The sequence below is a fragment of the Oncorhynchus clarkii genome, chromosome 1 (genome assembly GCF_045791955.1).
Source record: "Oncorhynchus clarkii lewisi isolate Uvic-CL-2024 chromosome 1, UVic_Ocla_1.0, whole genome shotgun sequence".
In the NCBI taxonomy this organism is placed as follows: domain Eukaryota; kingdom Metazoa; phylum Chordata; class Actinopteri; order Salmoniformes; family Salmonidae; genus Oncorhynchus; species Oncorhynchus clarkii.
Window position 1 is genome coordinate 34692601 of NC_092147.1, and position 24340 is coordinate 34716940.

At 51.7% G+C, this 24340-nt stretch overlaps 1 protein-coding gene across 1 annotated transcript in view; it reads left to right on the forward strand.

Moving 5' to 3' along the window:
• Nucleotides 1-24108, forward strand: part of LOC139406549 (genetic suppressor element 1-like) — a 46924-nt gene extending 22816 nt beyond the window's left edge. The window contains exons 2-15 of the mRNA XM_071149254.1: nucleotides 2639-2806; nucleotides 14345-14547; nucleotides 16137-16309; nucleotides 16465-16659; nucleotides 18533-18694; nucleotides 19281-19563; nucleotides 19788-20065; nucleotides 20274-20887; nucleotides 21033-21145; nucleotides 21236-21518; nucleotides 21771-21884; nucleotides 21960-22574; nucleotides 22812-22915; nucleotides 23179-24108. Of these exons, the coding sequence (XP_071005355.1) occupies nucleotides 2639-2806; nucleotides 14345-14547; nucleotides 16137-16309; nucleotides 16465-16659; nucleotides 18533-18694; nucleotides 19281-19563; nucleotides 19788-20065; nucleotides 20274-20887; nucleotides 21033-21145; nucleotides 21236-21518; nucleotides 21771-21884; nucleotides 21960-22574; nucleotides 22812-22915; nucleotides 23179-23490 (3617 nt within the window). The 3' untranslated portion in view covers nucleotides 23491-24108. The remainder of the gene's footprint in view (nucleotides 1-2638; nucleotides 2807-14344; nucleotides 14548-16136; nucleotides 16310-16464; nucleotides 16660-18532; nucleotides 18695-19280; nucleotides 19564-19787; nucleotides 20066-20273; nucleotides 20888-21032; nucleotides 21146-21235; nucleotides 21519-21770; nucleotides 21885-21959; nucleotides 22575-22811; nucleotides 22916-23178) is intronic.
• Nucleotides 24109-24340: the final 232 nt, after the last annotated feature.

A 24340-nucleotide genomic window follows, 5' to 3' on the forward strand; every position in this document is an offset into this window, starting at 1 on the left:
AAGAGGGAGAGTGTGAAAGGGAAAGAGAGCGTGAGAGAAAAGATAATGCCAGCAGGAAGAACAGGGAGCCGGTGAGTGTTGTTTGTTATGTCCTAGTGTATGTGTGCCTGGTGTGGTGAGCATGTGTATCAGTGTGTATGTATTTTTGTGAGAGAGAAAGAGACCCAGTGAGTGAGAGAGAGAAAAGATAAACAAACCAAAGTGAGCATGGAAGGGGGAAATATAGGAGGCAGTGTGTGCATTCATGTTCGTGTGAGTTATTTTGCTAAATAAGCTCAAGAGCTTGTTAGAGAAACAGAGAGAGAGAGAGAGAAACAGAGAGAGAAACAGAGAGACAGAGAAACAGAGAGACAGAGAAACAGAGAGAGAGAAACAGAGAAAGAGAGAAACAGAGAGAGAGAGAGAGAGAGAGAGAAACAGAGAAACAGTGTGAGAGAGAGAAACAGAGAGAGAGAGAAACAGTGTGAGAGAGAGAAACAGAGAAACAGATAGAAACAGAGGAACAGAGAGAAACAGAGAAACAGTGTGAGAGAGAGAAACAGAGAAACAGAGAGAGAGAGAGAAACAGAGAAACAGAGAAACAGTGTGAGTGAGAGAAACAGAGAAACAATGTGAGTGAGAGAAACAGAGAAACAGTGCGAGAGAGAGAAACAGAGAAACAGAGAGAGAAACATAGAAAAAGAGAATCAGAGAGAGAGAGAGAGAAACAGAGAAACAGTGTGAGAGAAACAGAGAAACAGAGAAACAGAGAGAAAGAGAGAAACAGTGTGTGAGAGAGAAACAGAGAGAAAGAGAGAAAGAGAGAGAAACAGAGAGAGAGAGAAACAGAGAGAAACAGAGAAACAGAGAGAGAGAGAAACAGAGAGAGAGAGAGAAACAGAGAAACAGTGTGAGAGAGAGAAACATAAACAGAGAGAAACAGTGTGAGAGAGAGAAACAGAGAGAAACAGTGTGAGAGAAACAGTGTGAGAGAGAGAAACAGAAATGGTGTGAGAGAGAGAAACAGAGAGAAACAGTGTAAGAGAGAGAAACAGAGTCAGAGAAACAGAGAGAAACAGAGAAACAGAGAAACTGTGAGAGAGAAACAGAGAAAGAGAGAGAAATGGTGTGAGAGAAACAGAGAAAAAGAGAGAGAGAAACAGAGAAACAGAGAGAGAAACAGAGAAAGAGAGAGAAACAGAGAAATAGTGTGAGAGAGAAACAGAGAAACAGTGTGAGAGAGAGAAACAGAGAGAGAGAAACAGAGAAACAGAGAGAGAGAAACAGAAAAAGAGAATCAGAGAGAGAGAGAGAGAAACAGAGAAACAGAGAAACAGAGAGAAACAGAGAAACAGTGTGAGAGAGAAACAGAGACACAGAGAGAGAGAAACAGAGAAACAGTGTGAGAGAGAAACAGAGAAACAGAAACAGAGAGAAAGAGAGAAACAGTGTGTGAGAGAGAAACAGAGAGAGAGAAACAGAGAAACAGTGTGAGAGAGAAACAGAGAGAAAGAGAGAAACAGAGAGAGAGAGAAACAGAGAGAAACAGAGAGAAACAGAGAAACAGTGTGAGAGAGAGAAACAGAAACAGAGAGAAACAGAGAGAAACAGTGTGAGAGAGAGAAACAGAAATGGTGTGAGAGAGAGAAACAGAGAGAAACAGTGTAAGAGAGAGAAACAGAGTCAGAGAAACAGAGAGAAACAGAGAAACAGAGAAACTGTGAGAGAGAAACAGAGAAAGAGAGAGAAAGAGAGAAATGGTGTGAGAGAAACAGAGAAAAAGAGAGAGAGAAACAGAGAAACGGAGAGAGAGAAACAGAGAAAGGGAGAGAAACAGAGAAATAGTGTGAGAGAGAGAAACAGAGAAACAGTGTGAGAGAGAGAAACAGAGAGAGAGAGAGAGAAACAGAGAGAAACAGAGCGAGAGAGAAACAGAGAAACATGGAGAAACAGAGTGAAAGAGAAACAGAGAGAAACAGAGAAACAGAGAGAAACAGAGAGAGAGAAACAGAGAAACAGAGAGAAACAGAGAACAGAGAGAAACAGAGAAACAGAGAGAGAGAAACAGAGAAACAGAGAGAAACAGAGAAACAGAAACAGAGAAACAGAGAGAGATAGAAACAGAGAGAAACAGAGAGAGATAGAAACAGAGAAAAACAGAGAGGGGGGGGCTAAAGGAGTGGGAATATGAGAGAGAGAGAGGATGTGGCGATGTCTCAACTCACATGCAGCTGTAAGGATCTGAGTGTGTGTGTCTGTCTCTCTGTCTGTCGAAGTGGTGTGGGGGTGGGGCGGTAGAGTGTATGATGCTTGGGTTAAATTCAGTGCTAATAGCTGTATGTGGGTCACTGGGAGGGCAGTGGGGGAACACTAATAATGTTAGTGTGTGTGTGTGTGTGTGTGTGTGTGTGTGTGTGTGTGTGTGTGTGTGTGTGCGTCTATGCGTGTGTGTGTGTCTGCTTGCTCGTGTGTGTGTGTGTGTCATTGTCACGGCTCTGACAGACTAACCTGACCTCTGACCTTATACTTGACCTCAGCTCCTTCCTATCTCTCAGAGCCGTCACACACACACTGTTCTATTATGATAGAGAGAATCCAAAGAGGCTAAATATTCCTAATTTCACTTTTTTGTCCTCTCCTTCTCCCTCTATCTTTCCAGGTATGAACCATGAGTCAAAGTCGCGGTCATTAGGAATGATCTCCACTGCAACTCGCACCACGGCGACGGTCAGCCCTCTTACCCCGCTAGCCAACGGGAGTGTGGCTGCTCACTCCGGATTCGCTGCCGCTCTCCGTCAACTGGCCAAACAGGCTGAAGACCCCAGAGGTTAGCACAGTGACCCCCGCCTCATCTTACCTCAGGAGAGACAATATCATCTATACAAAATCCATCCATCCGTGTTTGTGTGTTAGCTCCTAATGCAGGTAATTACCTGCTATTACATACTCCCTCTCACCCTCTCTCTCACTCCCACTCACTCTTTTGCCCTCTCTTTCCTTCTCTCTCACTCCCACTCACTCTCTCACCCTCTTTCCCTCTCTCTCACTCCCACTCACTATCTTGCCCTCTCTTTCCTTCTCTCACACTCCCACTCACTCTCTCACCCTCTCACTCCCACTCACTCTCTCACCCTCTTCCCCTCTCTCTCACTCCCACTCACTATCTTGCCCTCTCTTTCCTTCTCTCACACTCCCACTCACTCTCTCACTTCTCTCTCAATCCCACTCACTCTTGTCCTCTCTTTCATTCTCTCTCACTCCCACTCACTCTCTCACCCTCTCTCTCACTCCCACTCACTATCTTGCCCTCTCTTTCCTTCTCTCTCACTCCCACTCACTCTCTGGCCCTCTCTTTCCTTCTCTCTCACTCCCACTCACTATCTCACCCTCTTTCCTTTTCTTTCACTCCCACTCACTCTCTCACCCTCTCTTTCCTTCTCTCTCCCTCACACTCACTTTCTCACCCTCTCTTTCCTTCTCTCTCCCTCCCACTCACTCTCTCACCCTCTCTTTCCTTCTCTCTCACTCCCACTCACTCTCTCACCCTCTCTTTCCTTCTCTCTCACTCCAACTCACTCTCTCACCCTCTCTTTCCTTCTCTCTCACTCCCACTCACTCTCTCACCCTCTCTTTACTTCTCTCTCACTCCCACTCACTCTGTCCCTCTCTCACTCCCACTCACTATCTCACCCTCTTTCCTTTTCTTTCACTCCCACTCACTCTCACCCTCTCTTTCCCTCTCTCTCACTCCCACTCACTATCTCACCCTCTCTTTTCCTCTCTCTCCCTCCCACTCACTCTCACCCTCTCTGTCCCTCTCTCTCACTCCCATTCACTCTCTTTCCTTCTCTCTCCCTCCCACTCACTCTCTCACCCTCTCTCACCCTTTCTCTCACTCCCACTCACTCTCTTGCCCTCTCTTTCCTTCTCTCTCACTCCAACTCACTCTCTCACCCTCTCTCACTCCCACCCACTCTCTCGCCCTCTCTGTCCCTCTCTCACTCCCACTCACTCTCGCCCTCTCTGTCCCTCTCTCACTCCCACTCACTCTCGCCCTCTCTTTACCTCTCTCTCACTCCCACTCACTCTCTCACCCTCTCTTTCCTTCTCTCTCCCTCCCACTCACTCTCTCACCCTCTCTTTCCTTCTCTCTCCCTCCCACTCACTCTCTCACCCTCTCTGTCCCTCTCTCTCACTCCCACTCACTCTCTTGCCCTCTCTTTCCTTCTCTCTCCCTCCCACTCACTCTCTCACCCTCTCTTTCCCTCTTTCTCACTCCCACTCACTCTCTTGCCCTCTCTTTCCTTCTCTCTCACTCCAACTCACTCTCTCACCCCCACTCACTCTCTCGGCCTCTCTGTCCCTCTCTCACTCCCACTCACTCTCGCCCTCTCTGTCCCTCTCTCACTCCCACACACTCTCGCCCTCTCTTTACCTCTCTCTCACTCCCACTCACTCTCTCACCCTCTCTTTACTTCTCTCTCACTCCCACTCACTCTTTCCCTCTCTCACTCCCACTCACTATCTCACCCTCTTTCCTTTTCTTTCCCTCCCACTCACTCTCACCCTCTCTTTCCCTCTCTCACACTCCCGCTCACTATCTCACCCTCTCTTTCCCTCCCTCTCCCTCCCACTCACTCTCGCCCTCTCTGTCCCTCTCTCTCACTCCCATTCACTCTCTCGCCCTCTCTTTCCTTCTCTCTCCCTCCCACTCATTCTCTCACCCTCTCTCACCCTCTCTCACACCCACTCACTCTCTTGCCCTCTCTTTCCTTCTCTCTCACTCCAACTCACTCTCTCACGCTCTCTCACTCCCACTCACTCTCTCGCCCTCTCTGTCTCTCTCTCACTCCCACTCACTCTCGCCCTCTCTGTCCCTCTCTCACTCCCACTCACTCTCGCCCTCTCTTTACCTCTCTCTCACTCCCACTCACTCTCTCACCCTCTCTTTCCTTCTCTCTCCCTCCCACTCACTCTCTCAAACTCTCTTTCCTTCTCTCTCCCTCCCACTCACTCTCTCACCCTCTCTGTCCCTCTCTCTCACTCCCACTCACTCTCTTGCCCTCTCTTTCCTTCTCTCTCCCTCCCACTCACTCTCTCACCCTCTCTTTCCCTCTTTCTCACTCCCAATCACTCTCTTGCCCTCTCTTTCCTTCTCTCTCACTCCAACTCACTCTCTCACCCTCTCTCACTCCCACTCACTCTCTCGGCCTCTCTGTCCCTCTCTCACTCCCACTCACTCTCGCCCTCTCTGTCCCTCTCTCACTCCCACTCACTCTCGCCCTCTCTTTCCTTCTCTCTCCCTCCCACTCACTCTCTCACCCTCTCTCACCCTCTCTCTCACACCCACTCACTCTATTGCCCTCTCTTTCCTTCTCTCTCACTCCAACTCACTCTCTCACTCTCTCTCACTCCCACTCACTCTCTCGCCCTCTCTGTCCCTCTCTCACTCCCACTCACTCTCGCCCTCTCTGTCCCTCTCTCACTCCCACTCACTCTCGCCCTCTCTTTACCTCTCTCTCACTCCCACTCACTCTCTCACCCTCTCTTTCCTTCTCTCTCCCTCCCACTCACTCTCTCAAACTCTCTTTCCTTCTCTCTCCCTCCCACTCACTCTCTCACCCTCTCTGTCCCTCTCTCTCACTCCCACTCACTCTCTTGCCCTCTCTTTCCTTCTCTCTCCCTCCCACTCACTCTCTCACCCTCTCTCACCCTCTCTCTCACTCCCACTCACTCTCTTGCCCTCTCTTTCCCTCTCTCTCACTCCAACTCACTCTCTCACCCCCTCTCACTCCCACTCACTCTCTCGCCCTCTCTGTCCCTCTCTCACTCCCACTCACTCTCGCCCTCTCCTTACCTCTCTCTCTCACTCCCACTCACTCTCTCAACCTCTCTTTCCTTCTCTCTCCCTCCCACTCACTCTCGCCCACTCTGTCCCTCTCTCTCACTCCCACTCACTCTCTTGCCCTCTCTTTCCTTCTCTCTCCCTCCCACTCACTCTCACCCTCTCTGTCCCTCTCTCTCACTCCCATTCACTCTCTTTCCTTCTCTCTCCCTCCCACTCACTCTCTCACCCTCTCTCACCCTTTCTCTCACTCCCACTCACTCTCTTGCCCTCTCTTTCCTTCTCTCTCACTCCAACTCACTCTCTCACCCTCTCTCACTCCCACTCACTCTCTCGCCCTCTCTGTCCCTCTCTCACTCCCACTCACTCTCGCCCTCTCTGTCCCTCTCTCACTCCCACTCACTCTCGCCCTCTCTTTACCTCTCTCTCACTCCCACTCACTCTCTCACCCTCTCTTTCCTTCTCTCTCCCTCCCACTCACTCTCTCACCCTCTCTTTCCTTCTCTCTCCCTCCCACTCACTCTCTCACCCTCTCTGTCCCTCTCTCTCACTCCCACTCACTCTCTTGCCCTCTCTTTCCTTCTCTCTCCCTCCCACTCACTCTCTCACCCTCTCTTTCCCTCTTTCTCACTCCCACTCACTCTCTTGCCCTCTCTTTCCTTCTCTCTCACTCCAACTCACTCTCTCACCCCCACTCACTCTCTCGGCCTCTCTGTCCCTCTCTCACTCCCACTCACTCTCGCCCTCTCTGTCCCTCTCTCACTCCCACTCACTCTCGCCCTCTCTTTACCTCTCTCTCACTCCCACTCACTCTCTCACCCTCTCTTTACTTCTCTCTCACTCCCACTCACTCTTTCCCTCTCTCACTCCCACTCACTATCTCACCCTCTTTCCTTTTCTTTCCCTCCCACTCACTATCTCACCCTCTCTTTCCCTCTCTCACACTCCCGCTCACTATCTCACCCTCTCTTTCCCTCCCTCTCCCTCCCACTCACTCTCGCCCTCTCTGTCCCTCTCTCTCACTCCCATTCACTCTCTCGCCCTCTCTTTCCTTCTCTCTCCCTCCCACTCATTCTCTCACCCTCTCTCACCCTCTCTCACACCCACTCACTCTCTTGCCCTCTCTTTCCTTCTCTCTCACTCCAACTCACTCTCTCACGCTCTCTCACTCCCACTCACTCTCTCTCCCTCTCTGTCTCTCTCTCACTCCCACTCACTCTCGCCCTCTCTGTCCCTCTCTCACTCCCACTCACTCTCGCCCTCTCTTTACCTCTCTCTCACTCCCACTCACTCTCTCACCCTCTCTTTCCTTCTCTCTCCCTCCCACTCACTCTCTCAAACTCTCTTTCCTTCTCTCTCCCTCCCACTCACTCTCTCACCCTCTCTGTCCCTCTCTCTCACTCCCACTCACTCTCTTGCCCTCTCTTTCCTTCTCTCTCCCTCCCACTCACTCTCTCACCCTCTCTTTCCCTCTTTCTCACTCCCACTCACTCTCTTGCCCTCTCTTTCCTTCTCTCTCACTCCAACTCACTCTCTCACCCTCTCTCACTCCCACTCACTCTCTCGGCCTCTCTGTCCCTCTCTCACTCCCACTCACTCTCGCCCTCTCTGTCCCTCTCTCACTCCCACTCACTCTCGCCCTCTCTTTACCTCTCTCTCACTCCCACTCACTCTCTCACCCTCTCTTTACTTCTCTCTCACTCCCACTCACTCTTTCCCTCTCTCACTCCCACTCACTATCTCACCCTCTTTCCTTTTCTTTCCCTCCCACTCACTCTCACCCTCTCTTTCCCTCTCTCTCACTCCCACTCACTATCTCACCCTCTCTTTCCCTCCCTCTCCCTCCCACTCACTCTCGCCCTCTCTGTCCCTCTCTCTCACTCCCATTCACTCTCTCACCCTCTCTTTCCTTCTCTCTCCCTCCCACTCACTCTCTCAAACTCTCTTTCCTTCTCTCTCCCTCCCACTCACTCTCTCACCCTCTCTGTCCCTCTCTCTCACTCCCACTCACTCTCTTGCCCTCTCTTTCCTTCTCTCTCCCTCCCACTCACTCTCTCACCCTCTCTCACCCTCTCTCTCACTCCCACTCACTCTCTTGCCCTCTCTTTCCTTCTCTCTCACTCCAACTCACTCTCTCACCCTCTCTCACTCCCACTCACTCTCTCGCCCTCTCTGTCCCTCTCTCACTCCCACTCACTCTCGCCCTCTCCTTACCTCTCTCTCACTCCCACTCACTCTCTCAACCTCTCTTTCCTTCTCTCTCCCTCCCACTCACTCTCGCCCACTCTGTCCCTCTCTCTCACTCCCACTCACTCTCTTGCCCTCTCTTTCCTTCTCTCTCCCTCCCACTCACTCTCTCACCCTCTCTTTCCCTCTTTCTCACTCCCACTCACTCTCTTGCCCTCTCTTTCCTTCTCTCTCACTCCAACTCACTCTCTCACCCTCTCTCACTCCCACTCACTCTCTCACCCTCTCTTTCCCTCACTCCCACTCACTCTCTTGCCCTCTCTTTCCTTCTCTCTCCCTCCCACTCACTCTCTCACCCTCTCTTTCCCTCTTTCTCACTCCCAATCACTCTCTTGCCCTCTCTTTCCTTCTCTCTCACTCCAACTCACTCTCTCACCCTCTCTCACTCCCACTCACTCTCTCGGCCTCTCTGTCCCTCTCTCACTCCCACTCACTCTCGCCCTCTCTGTCCCTCTCTCACTCCCACTCACTCTCGCCCTCTCTTTCCTTCTCTCTCCCTCCCACTCACTCTCACCCTCTCTGTCCCTCTCTCTCACTCCCATTCACTCTCTTTCCTTCTCTCTCCCTCCCACTCACTCTCTCACCCTCTCTCACCCTCTCTCTCACACCCACTCACTCTATTGCCCTCTCTTTCCTTCTCTCTCACTCCAACTCACTCTCTCACGCTCTCTCACTCCCACTCACTCTCTCGCCCTCTCTGTCCCTCTCTCACTCCCACTCACTCTCGCCCTCTCTGTCCCTCTCTCACTCCCACTCACTCTCGCCCTCTCTTTACCTCTCTCTCACTCCCACTCACTCTCTCACCCTCTCTTTCCTTCTCTCTCCCTCCCACTCACTCTCTCAAACTCTCTTTCCTTCTCTCTCCCTCCCACTCACTCTCTCACCCTCTCTGTCCCTCTCTCTCACTCCCACTCACTCTCTTGCCCTCTCTTTCCTTCTCTCTCCCTCCCACTCACTCTCTCACCCTCTCTCACCCTCTCTCTCACTCCCACTCACTCTCTTGCCCTCTCTTTCCCTCTCTCTCACTCCAACTCACTCTCTCACCCTCTCTCACTCCCACTCACTCTCTCGCCCTCTCTGTCCCTCTCTCACTCCCACTCACTCTCGCCCTCTCCTTACCTCTCTCTCTCACTCCCACTCACTCTCTCAACCTCTCTTTCCTTCTCTCTCCCTCCCACTCACTCTCGCCCACTCTGTCCCTCTCTCTCACTCCCACTCACTCTCTTGCCCTCTCTTTCCTTCTCTCTCCCTCCCACTCACTCTCACCCTCTCTGTCCCTCTCTCTCACTCCCATTCACTCTCTTTCCTTCTCTCTCCCTCCCACTCACTCTCTCACCCTCTCTCACCCTTTCTCTCACTCCCACTCACTCTCTTGCCCTCTCTTTCCTTCTCTCTCACTCCAACTCACTCTCTCACCCTCTCTCACTCCCACTCACTCTCTCGCCCTCTCTGTCCCTCTCTCACTCCCACTCACTCTCGCCCTCTCTGTCCCTCTCTCACTCCCACTCACTCTCGCCCTCTCTTTACCTCTCTCTCACTCCCACTCACTCTCTCACCCTCTCTTTCCTTCTCTCTCCCTCCCACTCACTCTCTCACCCTCTCTTTCCTTCTCTCTCCCTCCCACTCACTCTCTCACCCTCTCTGTCCCTCTCTCTCACTCCCACTCACTCTCTTGCCCTCTCTTTCCTTCTCTCTCCCTCCCACTCACTCTCTCACCCTCTCTTTCCCTCTTTCTCACTCCCACTCACTCTCTTGCCCTCTCTTTCCTTCTCTCTCACTCCAACTCACTCTCTCACCCCCACTCACTCTCTCGGCCTCTCTGTCCCTCTCTCACTCCCACTCACTCTCGCCCTCTCTGTCCCTCTCTCACTCCCACTCACTCTCGCCCTCTCTTTACCTCTCTCTCACTCCCACTCACTCTCTCACCCTCTCTTTACTTCTCTCTCACTCCCACTCACTCTTTCCCTCTCTCACTCCCACTCACTATCTCACCCTCTTTCCTTTTCTTTCCCTCCCACTCACTATCTCACCCTCTCTTTCCCTCTCTCACACTCCCGCTCACTATCTCACCCTCTCTTTCCCTCCCTCTCCCTCCCACTCACTCTCGCCCTCTCTGTCCCTCTCTCTCACTCCCACTCACTCTCTCGCCCTCTCTTTCCTTCTCTCTCCCTCCCACTCATTCTCTCACCCTCTCTCACCCTCTCTCACACCCACTCACTCTCTTGCCCTCTCTTTCCTTCTCTCTCACTCCAACTCACTCTCTCACGCTCTCTCACTCCCACTCACTCTCTCGCCCTCTCTGTCTCTCTCTCACTCCCACTCACTCTCGCCCTCTCTGTCCCTCTCTCACTCCCACTCACTCTCGCCCTCTCTTTACCTCTCTCTCACCCTCTCTTTCCTTCTCTCTCCCTCCCACTCACTCTCTCAAACTCTCTTTCCTTCTCTCTCCCTCCCACTCACTCTCTCACCCTCTCTGTCCCTCTCTCTCACTCCCACTCACTCTCTTGCCCTCTCTTTCCTTCTCTCTCCCTCCCACTCACTCTCTCACCCTCTCTTTCCCTCTTTCTCACTCCCACTCACTCTCTTGCCCTCTCTTTCCTTCTCTCTCACTCCAACTCACTCTCTCACCCTCTCTCACTCCCACTCACTCTCTCGGCCTCTCTGTCCCTCTCTCACTCCCACTCACTCTCGCCCTCTCTGTCCCTCTCTCACTCCCACTCACTCTCGCCCTCTCTTTACCTCTCTCTCACTCCCACTCACTCTCTCACCCTCTATTTACTTCTCTCTCACTCCCACTCACTCTTTCCCTCTCTCACTCCCACTCACTATCTCACCCTCTTTCCTTTTCTTTCCCTCCCACTCACTCTCACCCTCTCTTTCCCTCTCTCTCACTCCCACTCACTATCTCACCCTCTCTTTCCCTCCCTCTCCCTCCCACTCACTCTCGCCCTCTCTGTCCCTCTCTCTCACTCCCATTCACTCTCTCGCCCTCTCTTTCCTTCTCTCTCCCTCCCACTCACTCTCTCACCCTCTCTCACCCTCTCTCTCACACCCACTCACTCTATTGCCCTCTCTTTCCTTCTCTCTCACTCCAACTCACTCTCTCACGCTCTCTCACTCCCACTCACTCTCTCGCCCTCTCTGTCCCTCTCTCACTCCCACTCACTCTCGCCCTCTCTGTCCCTCTCTCACTCCCACTCACTCTCGCCCTCTCTTTACCTCTCTCTCACTCCCACTCACTCTCTCACCCTCTCTTTCCTTCTCTCTCCCTCCCACTCACTCTCTCAAACTCTCTTTCCTTCTCTCTCCCTCCCACTCACTCTCTCACCCTCTCTGTCCCTCTCTCTCACTCCCACTCACTCTCTTGCCCTCTCTTTCCTTCTCTCTCCCTCCAACTCACTCTCTCACCCTCTCTCACCCTCTCTCTCACTCCCACTCACTCTCTTGCCCTCTCTTTCCTTCTCTCTCACTCCAACTCACTCTCTCACCCTCTCTCACTCCCACTCACTCTCTCGCCCTCTCTGTCCCTCTCTCACTCCCACTCACTCTCGCCCTCTCCTTACCTCTCTCTCACTCCCACTCACTCTCTCAACCTCTCTTTCCTTCTCTCTCCCTCCCACTCACTCTCGCCCACTCTGTCCCTCTCTCTCACTCCCACTCACTCTCTTGCCCTCTCTTTCCTTCTCTCTCCCTCCCACTCACTCTCTCACCCTCTCTTTCCCTCTTTCTCACTCCCACTCACTCTCTTGCCCTCTCTTTCCTTCTCTCTCACTCCAACTCACTCTCTCACCCTCTCTCACTCCCACTCACTCTCTCACCCTCTCTTTCCCTCACTCCCACTCACTCTCTCGCCCACTCTGTCCCTCTCTCTCACTCCCACTCACTCTCTTGCCCTCTCTTTCCTTCTCTCTCCCTCCCACTCACTCTCTCACCTTCTCTTTCCCTCTTTCTCACTCCCACTCACTCTCTTGCCCTCTCTTTCCTTCTCTCTCACTCCAACTCACTCTCTCACCCTCTCTCACTCCCACTCACTCTCTCGCCCTCTCTGTCCCTCTCTCACTCCCACTCACTCTCGCCCTCTCCTTACCTCTCTCTCACTCCCACTCACTCTCTCACCCTCTCTTTCCTTCTCTCTCCCTCCCACTCACTCTCTCACCCTCTCTTTCCCTCTCTCTCACTCCCACTCACTCTCTCACCCTCTCTTTCCCTCACTCCCACTCACTCTCTCGCCCTCTCTGTCCCTCTCTCACTCCCACTCACTCTCGCCCTCTCTGTCCCTCTCTCTCACTCCCACTCACTCTCTTGCCCTCTCTTTCCTTCTCTCTCCCTCCCACTCACTCTCTCAGCCTCTCTGTCCCTCTCTCACTCCCACTCACTCTCGCCCTCTCTGTCCCTCTCTCTCACTCCCACTCACTCTCTTGCCCTCTCTTTCCTTCTCTCTCCCTCCCACTCACTCTCTCGCCCTCTCTTTCCCTCTCTCTCACTCCCACTCACTCTCTCACCCTCTCTTTCCCTCACTCCCACTCACTCTCTCGCCCTCTCTGTCCCTCTCTCACTCCCACTCACTCTCGCCCTCTCTGTCCCTCTCTCTCACTCCCACTCACTCTCTTGCCCTCTCTTTCCTTCTCTCTCCCTCCCACTCACTCTCTCACCCTCTCTTTCCCTCTCTCACTCCCACTCACTCTCGCCGTCTCTGTCCCTCTCTCACTCCCACTCACTCTCGCCCTCTCTTTACCTCTCTCTCACTCCCACTCACTCTCTCACCCCCTCTTTCCTTCTCTCTCCCTCCCACTCACTCTCTCACCCTCTCTCTCTCTCTCTCACTCACTCTCACCCTCTCTTTCCTCTCTCACTCCCACTCTCTCTCACCCTCTTTCTCTCTCTCTCTCACTCCCACTCACTCTCTCACTCTCTTTTTCTCTCTCTCACTCCCACTCACTCTCTTGCCCTCTCTTTCCTTCTCTCTCACTCCCACTCACTCTCTCACCCTCTTTCCCTCTCTCCCTCACACTCACTATCTCACCCTCTCTTTCCTTCTCTCTCACTCACTCCCACTCACTGTCTCACCCTCTCTTTCCTTCTCTCTCACTCTCTCACCCTCTCTTTCCTTCTCTCTCCCTCCCACTCACTCTCTCACCCTCTCTTTCCTTCTCTCTCCCTCACACTCACTCTCTTACTCTCTCTTTCCTTCTCTCTCCCTCCCACTCACTCTCTCACTCTCTCTTTCCTTCTCTCACCCTCTCTCTCTCTCCCACTCACTCTCTCACCCTCTCTTTCCTTCTCTCTCACTCCCACTCACTCTCTCACCCTCTCTTTACTTCTCTCTCACTCCCACTCACTCTTGTCCTCTCTTTCCCTCTCTCACTCCCACTCACTATCTCACCCTCTTTCCTTTTCTTTCACTCCCACTCACTCTCACCCTCTCTTTCCCTCTCTCTCACTCCCACTCACTATCTCATCCTCTCTTTCCCTCTCTCTCACTCCCACTCACTCTCTCACCCTCTCTTTACTTCTCTCTCACTCCCACTCACTCTCACCCTCACTTTCCTTCTCTCTCACTCTCTCACCCTCTCTTTCCTTCTCTCTCACTCCCACTCACTATCTCACCCTCACTTTCCTTATCTCTCACTCTCACTCACTATCTCACCCTCTCTTTCATTCTCTCTCACTCCCACTCACTATCTCACCCTCTCTTTCCTTCTCTCTCCCTCCCACTCACTTTCTCACCCTCTCTTTCCTTCTCTCTCACTATCTCACCCTCTCTTTCCTTCTCTCTCCCTCCCACTCACTTTCTCACCCTCTCTTTCCTTCTCTCTCCCTCCCACTCACTCTCTCACCCTCTCTTTCCTTCTCTCTCCCTCACACTCACTCTCTCACTCTCTCTTTCCTTCTCTCTCCCTCCCACTCACTCTCTCACTCTCTCTTTCCTTCTCTCTCCCTCCCACTCACTCTCTCACCCTCTCTTTCCTTCTCTCGCCCTCCCACTCACTCTCTCGTTCTCTCCCTGACTATCCCTTATACTAACTCCTTTATACTATCCCTCTCTCTTTCACTCATCTCTTCCATTTGTTTTTCTGGCATCTCTCTCCCTCTTCCTCTCTCTTTCTCTCTCTGTGGATGAGCCCCATTAGCTGATTTTGTGTGTTTACGTGCATGCGTGTGCATGCTTGTGTGTGTGTGTGTTGATTAGTGAGACATCTAATTTTTATAGTAATGGCTTTCTGATGGCCTTTTTGTTGTGAAATTCCCCCCATCTCTCTCTCTCTCCCCTAGGTTCTTCTCCCAATAGTGAGTCTCCAGTCTCCTCTCCAGCCACCAGTCTCAGTTCTCCAGTCAACACTCCTAAGAGGGGGTTGTCAGGACCACTCCAGACCCCAATTCGGGGACACGGCCTTCCCTCCACCCCTTCTGTAGTCACTATCGCCCCCACTCCCACCAAGAGCGGCAGCATTCTCTGGAGAGGAGAAGGGCGCCAGGTAAGAAGTAACACACACAGCACCTTAGAACTCTTCTCTTCACTCCTCCACTTTACTCTGTCTTTATCTCTTTATCTACCCCCTCTCCCTTCTTTTCCTGACATACAGGGGGTCAATGAGCCATGGCGTCATCTCCCTCTCGCTTTCTCATTTTTTCTCCCCCTTATCTTCTCTGTCTTTTTCTGTCTTTCCCCCACCCCACCTGCTACCACTTCCACCATTAAAGAAATAGTCCCAACGTTTATCCAAGTCAATGTGTCAGAATCACCCATCCCCCTCATCTCTATTTCTGTCCCCATCTCTGCTTCTCTCTGAGAGAGAGGGTAAAGAGGGAGTCACCCAGTGGGCCCATACTGGAGAGAAAAAGCAGTAGCTGTAGACGCTGTCTCCAATTGTTATATTTCCGGATTGCGTGTGTGTGTGGTGTGTGTGTGTAGTTTGAGGGAGCTTTGTGTACATTTGCTTTTGTCCCAAGACCCCTCTGTGTATGTGTGTTTGTATTTAAGCTGGAGTGAGGAACCAAGCCCCCTAAACAATCCAGGGGTTAGCCCCCTGAGCAGCCTTTCTCCCCCTCACAAAGAGCAGTCTGTCTGGCTCGGCTTCCTACCCTGGGGCTCCTATTCAGAGAGGGGTCAGCGGAAGAGAGAAAGAGAGAGCAAGGAGAGTGAGGGTTAAAGAGGCAGAGAAATGGACAGAGTGGGGGAGAGAGAAAGAGAGAGTGGGGGGGTACAGAGAGAGAGAGAGAGAGAGAGAGGTACAGAGAGAGAGAGGGGAGGGAGTGGGACAGAGAGAGGGGAAGTGGGGCAGACTGAAAAAGAAAGGGGGAGAGGGGATAAATAAAAGGGAGTATGAAGGAAGTTAAAGATTGAAAGGATGTGATGTTTTGACTTCCGGTACATTGATGTAGCAGGTGCTTCACATTCAGTCAGAGTACATCCAGTTCAACCAATAAGAACAGCATGTCCTGTGTCTGTAAGGCCAGGGGTCAAGGTGTGTTCTGGGAGCTGCTGCAATTATTTCTGCACCGGATAACCCCAACACACACACACACACGTGCACACGCACACATACATATATACACACGCAGACACAAGCATGCTTTGTCCCTTGATCCTCCTCTTTACAACGGTGGATGGAGACCAGAGAGAGGTGATAATGACTAGGGAGAGAGATCAGAGAGAGAGATCAGAGATCAGAGACCAAAGAGAGACCAGAAAGAGACTGGAGTGTGTTTGATCATTATTGGAAAGCCTGGTGTGAATCTGATTTCCCTGAGAGAGATAGTCAAAGATATTCAAAGCACAGATATTTCACAGCTGCAGCCAGAAACCCTGGTTGTTGGAGTGAACCTAGACTTTATTATCCAACACTAGGCATTAGCACTGAGAGCTAATACAAGTCCTCAGCAAGGTTAGCTAGGATGTGACAGCGTTAGGATGCTATGAATAGATCAACATTAAGGGGCACATCCTGACTTGAAAAATGTCCATAAATGGAGGTTCCACATGTTGTGGGTAGGAACTTTTTTGCCAAACAAAGATTGTCTTTCTGTCTCTCTCTCCTGCTGTCTCTCCCTCTCTCTCTGTCAGGCTGAGTTGGGTGTTCTGGGGGTGAGTAGGGAGCCTGTGGGGTCTGAGCCCAGCCTTCCCCAGGAGAAAGAGGCTCATCCTGTCCTCTCTCCTCACATCCTGGCTCACCCATCCTACCCCTTCACCCTCACCCCCAGCTCTGTCATGCAGGACCGGCGACTACAGGGCCTCAGGTGAGCCACTCTATCACCTGGATGCGCACACACACACACACACACACACACACACACACACACACACGTCTCTATACTTGCTTAAACCTTAAAACGCATACACCTCCTTTAACTCCAATTTGCAATCTGATCCCCAACTCCTCCCCCTCCTGTAGTCTACCTGGTCTGGTACAACCTGCAGTTCACTCAGGGGCGGTCCAAGAGGAGTACCTAAGAGGACTACGCCCCTTCGCCACCTCAGATGACCTCCGCCTGCGCTCGCTGCCCCTGGGGCTCGACCCCACCACTGCTGCCCACGTTACTGCTGCTGCTGCCTACTACCACCCTGCCTACCTCCACCACCTACACAGGTCAGTCTATAGACTACCCTGCCTACTTCTACCACCTACACAGGTCAGTCTATAGACCACCCTGCCTACTTCTACCACCTACACAGGTCAGTCTATAGACCACCCTGCCTACTTCTACCACCTACACAGGTCAGTCTAGAGACAACCCTGCCTATACCACCTACACAGGCCAGTCTATAGACCACCCTACCTACCTCCACCACCTACACAGGTCAGTCTATAGACCACCGTGCCTACCTCCACCACCTACACAGGTCAGTCTATAGACCACCCTGCCTACCTCCACCACTTACACAGGTCAGTTTATAGACCACCCAACCTATCCCCACCACCTACACAGGCCAGTCTAAAGACCACCCTGCCTACCTCTACCACCTGAACAGGACAGTCTATAGACTAGCATACCTACATCCACCACCTACACAGGTAAGTTTATAGACGACCCTGCCTACCTCAACCACCAACTAAGGTCTGTCGATAGACCACCCTGCCGACCTCCACCACATACACAGCTCAGTCTATACCATCCTGGCTACCTCCAACACCTACACAAGTCAGTCTATAGACCAGCATATCAATTCCATCACCTACACAGGTCAGTCTATAGGCCACCATGCCTACCTCCACCACCAACACAGGCCAGTAATATAGACAACCCTACCTATACCACCTACACAGTTCATTCTATAGACTACCATGCCTAACTCAACCACCAACACAGGCCAGTATATATACCACCCTGCCCAACTCCACCACCTACACAGGTCAGTCTATAGACTACCCTGCCTACCTCAGCAGGTCAGTCTATAGACCACCCTGCCTACACCACCTACACAGGTCAGTCTATAGACCACTATGCCTACCTCCACCACCTACACTAGTCAGTCTATAGATCACCCTGCCTACCTCCACCACATACACAGGTAGGTTTATAGACCACCATGCCTACTTCTACCACCTACACAGGTCAGTCTATAGGCCACCATGCCTACCTCAACCACCAACACAGGTCAGTCTATAGACCACCATGCCTACCTCTACCACCTACACAGGCCAGTCTTTAGTCCACCTTGTCTTTACCACCTACACAGGACAGTCTATAGACCACCCTGTGTACATCATCTACACAGGTCAGTCTATAGACCACTCTACCTCCACCACCTACACAGGTCAGTCTATAGACAACCCTGTCTACCTCCACCACCTACACAGGTCAGTCTATACCATCGTGCCTACCTCCACCACCTCCACAGATCAGTTTATAGACCACAATACCTACCTCTTCCTCCTACAGATGTCAGTCTATAGACTACCCTGACACCTACACAGGACAGTCTATAGATCATCCTGCCTACCTCAACCACCTACACAGGTCAATCTATAGACCACCCTGCCTACACAAGTCAATCTATAGACTACCCTGCCTTCCTGCACCATCTACACAAGTCAGTCTATAGACAACCCTGCCTTCCTCCACCATCTACATAGGTCAGTATATAGACCACCCTGCCTACCTCCACCATCTACACAGGTCAGTCTATAGACCACCCTGTTTCCCTCCACAACCTCCACAGGTCAGTCTATATACCACCCTGCCTACCTCCACCACCTACACAGTCAGTCTACAGACCACCCTGCCTACCTCAGTCTGGCTCTGCAATTATCCGAGTCAGTTATTTGCAGATATGGAGACAGAGACCCAGAGACAGGCAGACAGAAAGATGAAAAGACAGACAGGGACACAGGGGTTTGCAGCTAGCCTGTGTGTTTGTGTTTCCAGGATGAGCTGTATAAATGCGACTGAACCCCAAAGTGTGCCTTACTGTTTTCGTTTTCTCCCTCCTTCTTTTCCACTTGTCCCTGTGTGTTCCAGGATGGAGGAGTCTTTGTGTCTTTCTGCACTACGGTCTCAGTTCTACTCTGTACCAGCAGGGGGGGCCTTCCCTCACCTCCACCCCTCTGCCCTCCACATGCAACTGCCTGGGGCACGCTACCCTGGGGAGTTCAGCCACACACACAGTGCACTGGCTGAGAGGTACAGTAACACACACACGTATAAGACACACACACACACACCTGCACCTTCCCACACATCACACTTGCTGAAAGGTGTTACACTCATACATGCACACAAACACACACAGTTTGTACATGCACACAAACACACACATCTCTCTGCAGGAAAGGCACAGGTTGCTGACTGTTATATTTTTAGAACACACCCCACCATGCTACCATAGACACATCACGAACACACACCAATACACACATCAGTGTGTGTGTGTTCATCCTGTGGTTACCTATTAATTGTTCATCTGCTCTTGCTCACTCATGCTGTTTATGTCTAATATGGTGTGTGTGTGTGTGTGTGTGTGTGTGTGTGTGTGTGTGTGTGTGTGTGTGTGTGTGTGTGTGTGTGTGTGTGTGTGTGTGTGTGTGTGTGTGTGTGTGTGTGTGTGTGTAAGTGCCTGCTTGGGTGTGTGTGTGCATAGGTGTGTGTGTTAAACAGTGTGTGGTTAATCTGCCCCATGGTGGGTGTTGCATCTCTCACCCTCTCTCTCCCCTGTGTCCTTGGTGTGTGTGTGTGTGTGTGTGTGTGTATTTTTTGACCTCCCCCACAGAATACAGATGGAGGAAGAGCTTCGCCAACGAGAGAGGGAGCGAGAGCATGAACGAGAGAAACAGAGGGAGCGTGAGCTTGAACGGGAGAGAGAGAGGGAGCGGGAGAGAGAGAGGGAGACAGAGATGGAAAGGCAGAAGGATAGGCAGAGGGAGAGAGAAAGGGAGAGACAGATGGTGAGAGCGGTGAAGAGCCAGTACCTTGCTGGGCTGAAGGCTCTCACGGCTCTGCCGGAGGACAGGGTCAGACCTGGGGAGAGGCTGACACCTAACAGACTGGGTACGGTGTACACACACAGATACATGCACACACACACACAGTATAGACGCAATACACACACATTGATTGGTTGATTTCCCGTTAATTATGGACCAGAGATGTATCTTTTAAGTAGAGCCTGATTGCCATCAATATCATGCATTATAACATCCATAATGTATTTCAAAGTGTGTTCCTAAAATAAAATGAATCATTCATTGTAATAACTCATCTATTTTCCCCAGATAAGCCCACCCTCCCTGCCCTCCCAGTACCTAAACCTCTACAGCCAGGCCTCCAGTCAGCCCCTCACCTCATGCCCAGCCTGGTGCCCTCTCAGATGGGGAACAGACACACTGCCTCAGCCTCAGCCTCTTCCGGGGGGCTCCATGGAACACTGCTCTCTGCCATGATGCTCCATCAGGCCAATGGGGAGGAGCGCAGGTTGGCACGTCAACGCAGGCAGGGGCAGGAGAGGGAGGTGTGGCCACCTGCAGAAGGGGTGGAGCCTAGGAGAGACAGCTACAGGTCAGTGTTTAATCAAGGAACAAGCAGTTGAGAAAGGTGGGGTTGACCTGTGTGTGTGTGTGTTTGTTTGATAACACTACAGTATCCCCCGAGTCAGTACTCTCTCTACTCTGCTGACATCTACTTTTAAATTGGCTGCATCATCAAGGTCAACTTGGATAAAACCCAGTGTGTGTTTGTGACTACATTGTGTTTGTTGTCTTCACAGATCCAACGCCAGCCAACGTGACACAGGCAACAGAGAATCTCAACCTCACCTAGGAGCCCCACCTCCACTCATCTCACCCAAACCTCACCTCCTCCCCCACCCCCCTGCCCCTTCCACCACCCTCTGGAACCCTGCCTCCCTCACTGAGACCCCCCCAGACCCTCGTTTCAGGTTCGACTCCCCTGTTCCTCCATCTCGCTCCCCTCCTGATCTGACCAGAATCGAGCGGTCCCCCAGCTGGGAGAGGGGGGAGGATGGGTGCAGGAAGAGGGGGAAGGACCCAGAGAGGCTCTCGTCTGTCAGGGGACCCATTCTGCAGGAGCCTGGCCTCTGGGGCTGGGCTGAGCTTGAAAGATCCACTCACAGTCTCCACCACCATAACCACCTCCACCAGAGTGGTTCGCTGTCCGTCTCCTCCCCCAGCCCCAGCTCCAACCTAGGGGTCCAGCACCACGCCAGCTCCCCATCTCCCTCCATGGACCTCCAGAGGTCTGAACGGCCAGGCCAGGAGCCTCAGAACCCAGTGGTGTACGATGAGATCCTCCAGCAGCACCGCAGGCTGGTCAGCAAGCTGGACCTGGAGGAGAGCAGGAGGAGAGAGGCCAGGGAAGGAGGTAAGAAGAGAGGGGACGGGATATAAGAGAGAGGGAGGTGAGGAGAGGGGTGTATGAGACGAGATCTGGTGTGGTCTTTAACATAAATATTGTCGGTGCTCTCTCACTCTCTCCCTCACTCTCTCTCCATCTCTCTCTCCCCCAGGGTATGACTATGATCTAGATGAGTGGTATGATGACAGTGATGAGGAGGAAGTGAGGGCCCACCTCAGAAGGGTAGCAGAGCAGCCCCCGTTAAAACTGGACACATCCTCAGAGGTAACTGCCATGCACGCACACTTAAGAACCGCCACGTCCTTACTATAATGTTGTGTGATTGTTCGTTCTCTGTAATCTGTTTTTTTGTAGAAGGTGTGTTTCCTGCGTGTCTGTGGCCTGACCACGCTGGCCCATCGTGACCAGCTGCTTCATCAGAAGAGGAGGAAGAGGAGGAGGATGTTGAGAGAGCGCAGCATCTCCCCTCCAGCAGTACGATGCAAGAGGAAGACCTCTCCGCCTCCTGTGGCACCCGCTCCCACCCTCTGCACCACTCTCACCCCAGAGGAGATGAATTGCTCCCCTCACCTGGAGGACAAGAAACACTTCCTCAACATGTTCAGCCTGTCCCATGTGACCAACCAGCAGAGGAGAGGTAACATACACTACACTAACCCCTATGCACTACACCCTAGCTCTTATTCTCCAACCCCTAACCACTACACTCTAGTGTACTGTAATGCTATATCCCAGGGGTATTCAAATCTTGCTCGAAGAGGTCAAGAGTACCGCTGGATTTCTTTTCTACCTGATAATTAATTGGTGTCCCAGGTCTAAATCAGTCTCATTCTCACCCTCCCCCGTCCGTCCGTCCCCCCCGTCCCCCACACACCCCCCCTCTCTCCAGATAAGGAGAAGATGGAGGGGTTGTTGAAGGCTATAAAGCTGAAGAGTGTGACGTTGGACACCATCAGATACAACCCATTACCCCTCTGTAGAAGCCCCCCTGTTTCCCCAACTGGTAAGACAAACACACACACACACAAAGGGTAACACCCATGAGATCCTTATACTGCGTTTATATTTATGTTATCAGGCGAATCAAACAGACTCCACTACCAAGACTCCCCAAGCCCCTCGCCCTCCTACCCCCACCACCCCAACAACCTCCATACAGACCCACTAAAACCATCCACCTATCCACCCAGCCAACCGCCTCCCCTGGCCCCCGACCCCAACAGGAAAGGACTGGGTGGAGGTCACCCAGCTAAGAGGCTCCAGTGCCTCCAGAATGGAGGAGGCCACCCTGGCCATCATCCTCAACAGAAGGTGCCCCTGGCTGTGCAGAACGGGCAGAACATAACCTGGGAAAGATTCATCCCGAAGGACTTCCACCAGTCTGTGTTGCAGTCTACCCACAAGACACTGAGTGGCTCCACCTGCGTTCCAGAGTCCAGTATAAAGTCTGAGCCCTCAGTGCCCTACAACATCCCCCCACTGAAGAGACCAGCCCTCCTCAACACATCCCTACACCCCACCAACGGGCATCACCCTTACCCCTCTCCAGCCCACCATGTACCCCTTGGCGTACGTGATGAGCTGTCAGAAGAAGAGGATGAGGAGGAGGAGGAGGAGGAGGAGGAGGGAGAAGCCCCTAGGAAGTGGAGGGGCATAGAGTCAGTCTTTGAGGCGTATCAGGAGTATGTGGATGGTGCGTTTACCTTTGGGATTTATTTGGGATGAGTCAAATAAAAATACACCGGTTTCATCTACAAATATGTTTGTTTTTTATGTTTTTGTCTCACTTGCTGTCCCCCCCCACACACTCACGTTCTCACCCTCTATGCCGCTCTCTCTATCGGTCTTCTTCTCTCTGCCTCTATGACCCCATGTCTCCCTTTACCCTCCTGTCGCTCTCTCTATATCTCTCTTACCCTCTCTCTCTCAGAGCGGTGTATGGAGAGACAGGTTCTTCACAGTCAGTGCCGGAGGCTGGAGACTCAGAACTACACTCTCAGTCTGACAGCTGAACAACTCTCACACAGCATGGCGGTAAGAACCTCAAGGCCCATAGATGCACAAAGTGTCCTCGAAGTCCACATATACACAGTGTCTCAGAGTAGGAGTGCTGATATAGGATCTGTCCATACAATCTTGTTTATTATGATCTAAAAGTGGAAAGTAAAGCTTGATCAGCACTCTGACTGACAGTCTGTTTCTGTCTACACTGTGCTTGTTCACCCCCACTCTCACTTTTAGTGACGCTCTCGATCTTTATCTCTCTCTTGCTCCCATCCCTCTCTTTCTCTCTCTAGGAGCTGGTGAGTCAGAGACAGAGGGTGAGAGATGAGAGAGAGAGGCTGCAGGCTCAGCTGGAGCACTTCAGGAAGTGTCTGACCATTCCCAACGTGCACTGGGGCAAGGGGCAGGCCAAAGGTCGCCCCTCCCCGGTGACCCCCTGCCCCGCTGCAGACCGACAGACAGACCGACGACCGATGACTGATGGAGTGAGAGAGGACACTGAATTGGTTCCCAGTCAGAGGAAGAGGGGGAAGAGAGCTCTGGACTGGGAAGGAAGACAGGATGATAGAAAGGGAGGAGGGAGAAAAGGAGGACAGGCCCTGTAACCTCACATGCCACTCTCCTAGACTTTGTCGTGTGGTCAGACTCACCACTGGTGAAAGACTGGTAGTCTAAAAGCTAGAGGACATAGCTACATAAGGGTATGGCATAATATTGGGACACACTTTAACCAATCGTAGACTTTGGGATGAATACAATGAGCAGTCATATGTCCTCCCTTTCTCCCTCTATGGACTGGAATGGTTTGGAAGCAACCAATAGCCAGCCAACCAAACACTGAACTGAAAGGACTTGAATCAGCCAAGATGCACTTAAAGACCTAGAAGAGCTACTAGTGATCATACTAGTGACAGTACTGTTGAAACTACCTAGAACTAAACACTGTGTTGTAGAGCTTTTACTATTCTGGAGCTTTTTTCACTTGGGTTCATGGAAGAGCAAAAACACAGGTGCAGAATATTTAAGACAGTGTTTCTATAAGGAAATAACTGGAGGTTTTGAAAAATATATTTTTAAATCAGGTTAAATTGATTTTTAAAGGATTTAGAAGTCTCTGTTATGTTTTTAATAATTATGCCATTGATAATGTAAACTGCCTACCTATTAAGCCAGAATGTTGTGTTTTATTATTTTAATTATTGCTATTTAAAAGCCTTCTTTAGAATAAACATTTGGGGTAAAAACAAGATGCTTGGGATAATTTTGTGCTGTTGCTGGCCAGTATGAAATATTTAAAGAGAAGTAAACATTTTAGAAGCGCTGTATGTTAAAGGCGCTCCATAAAAGCTGTGTACCATGTCATCGCGTAATTGCTCTCGAGCCCCTGCAGCTGTGCACAAAGACATGCACGTGCTTGGGCTTACTCTACAACCTCATTGGACAATGCCATGTCGA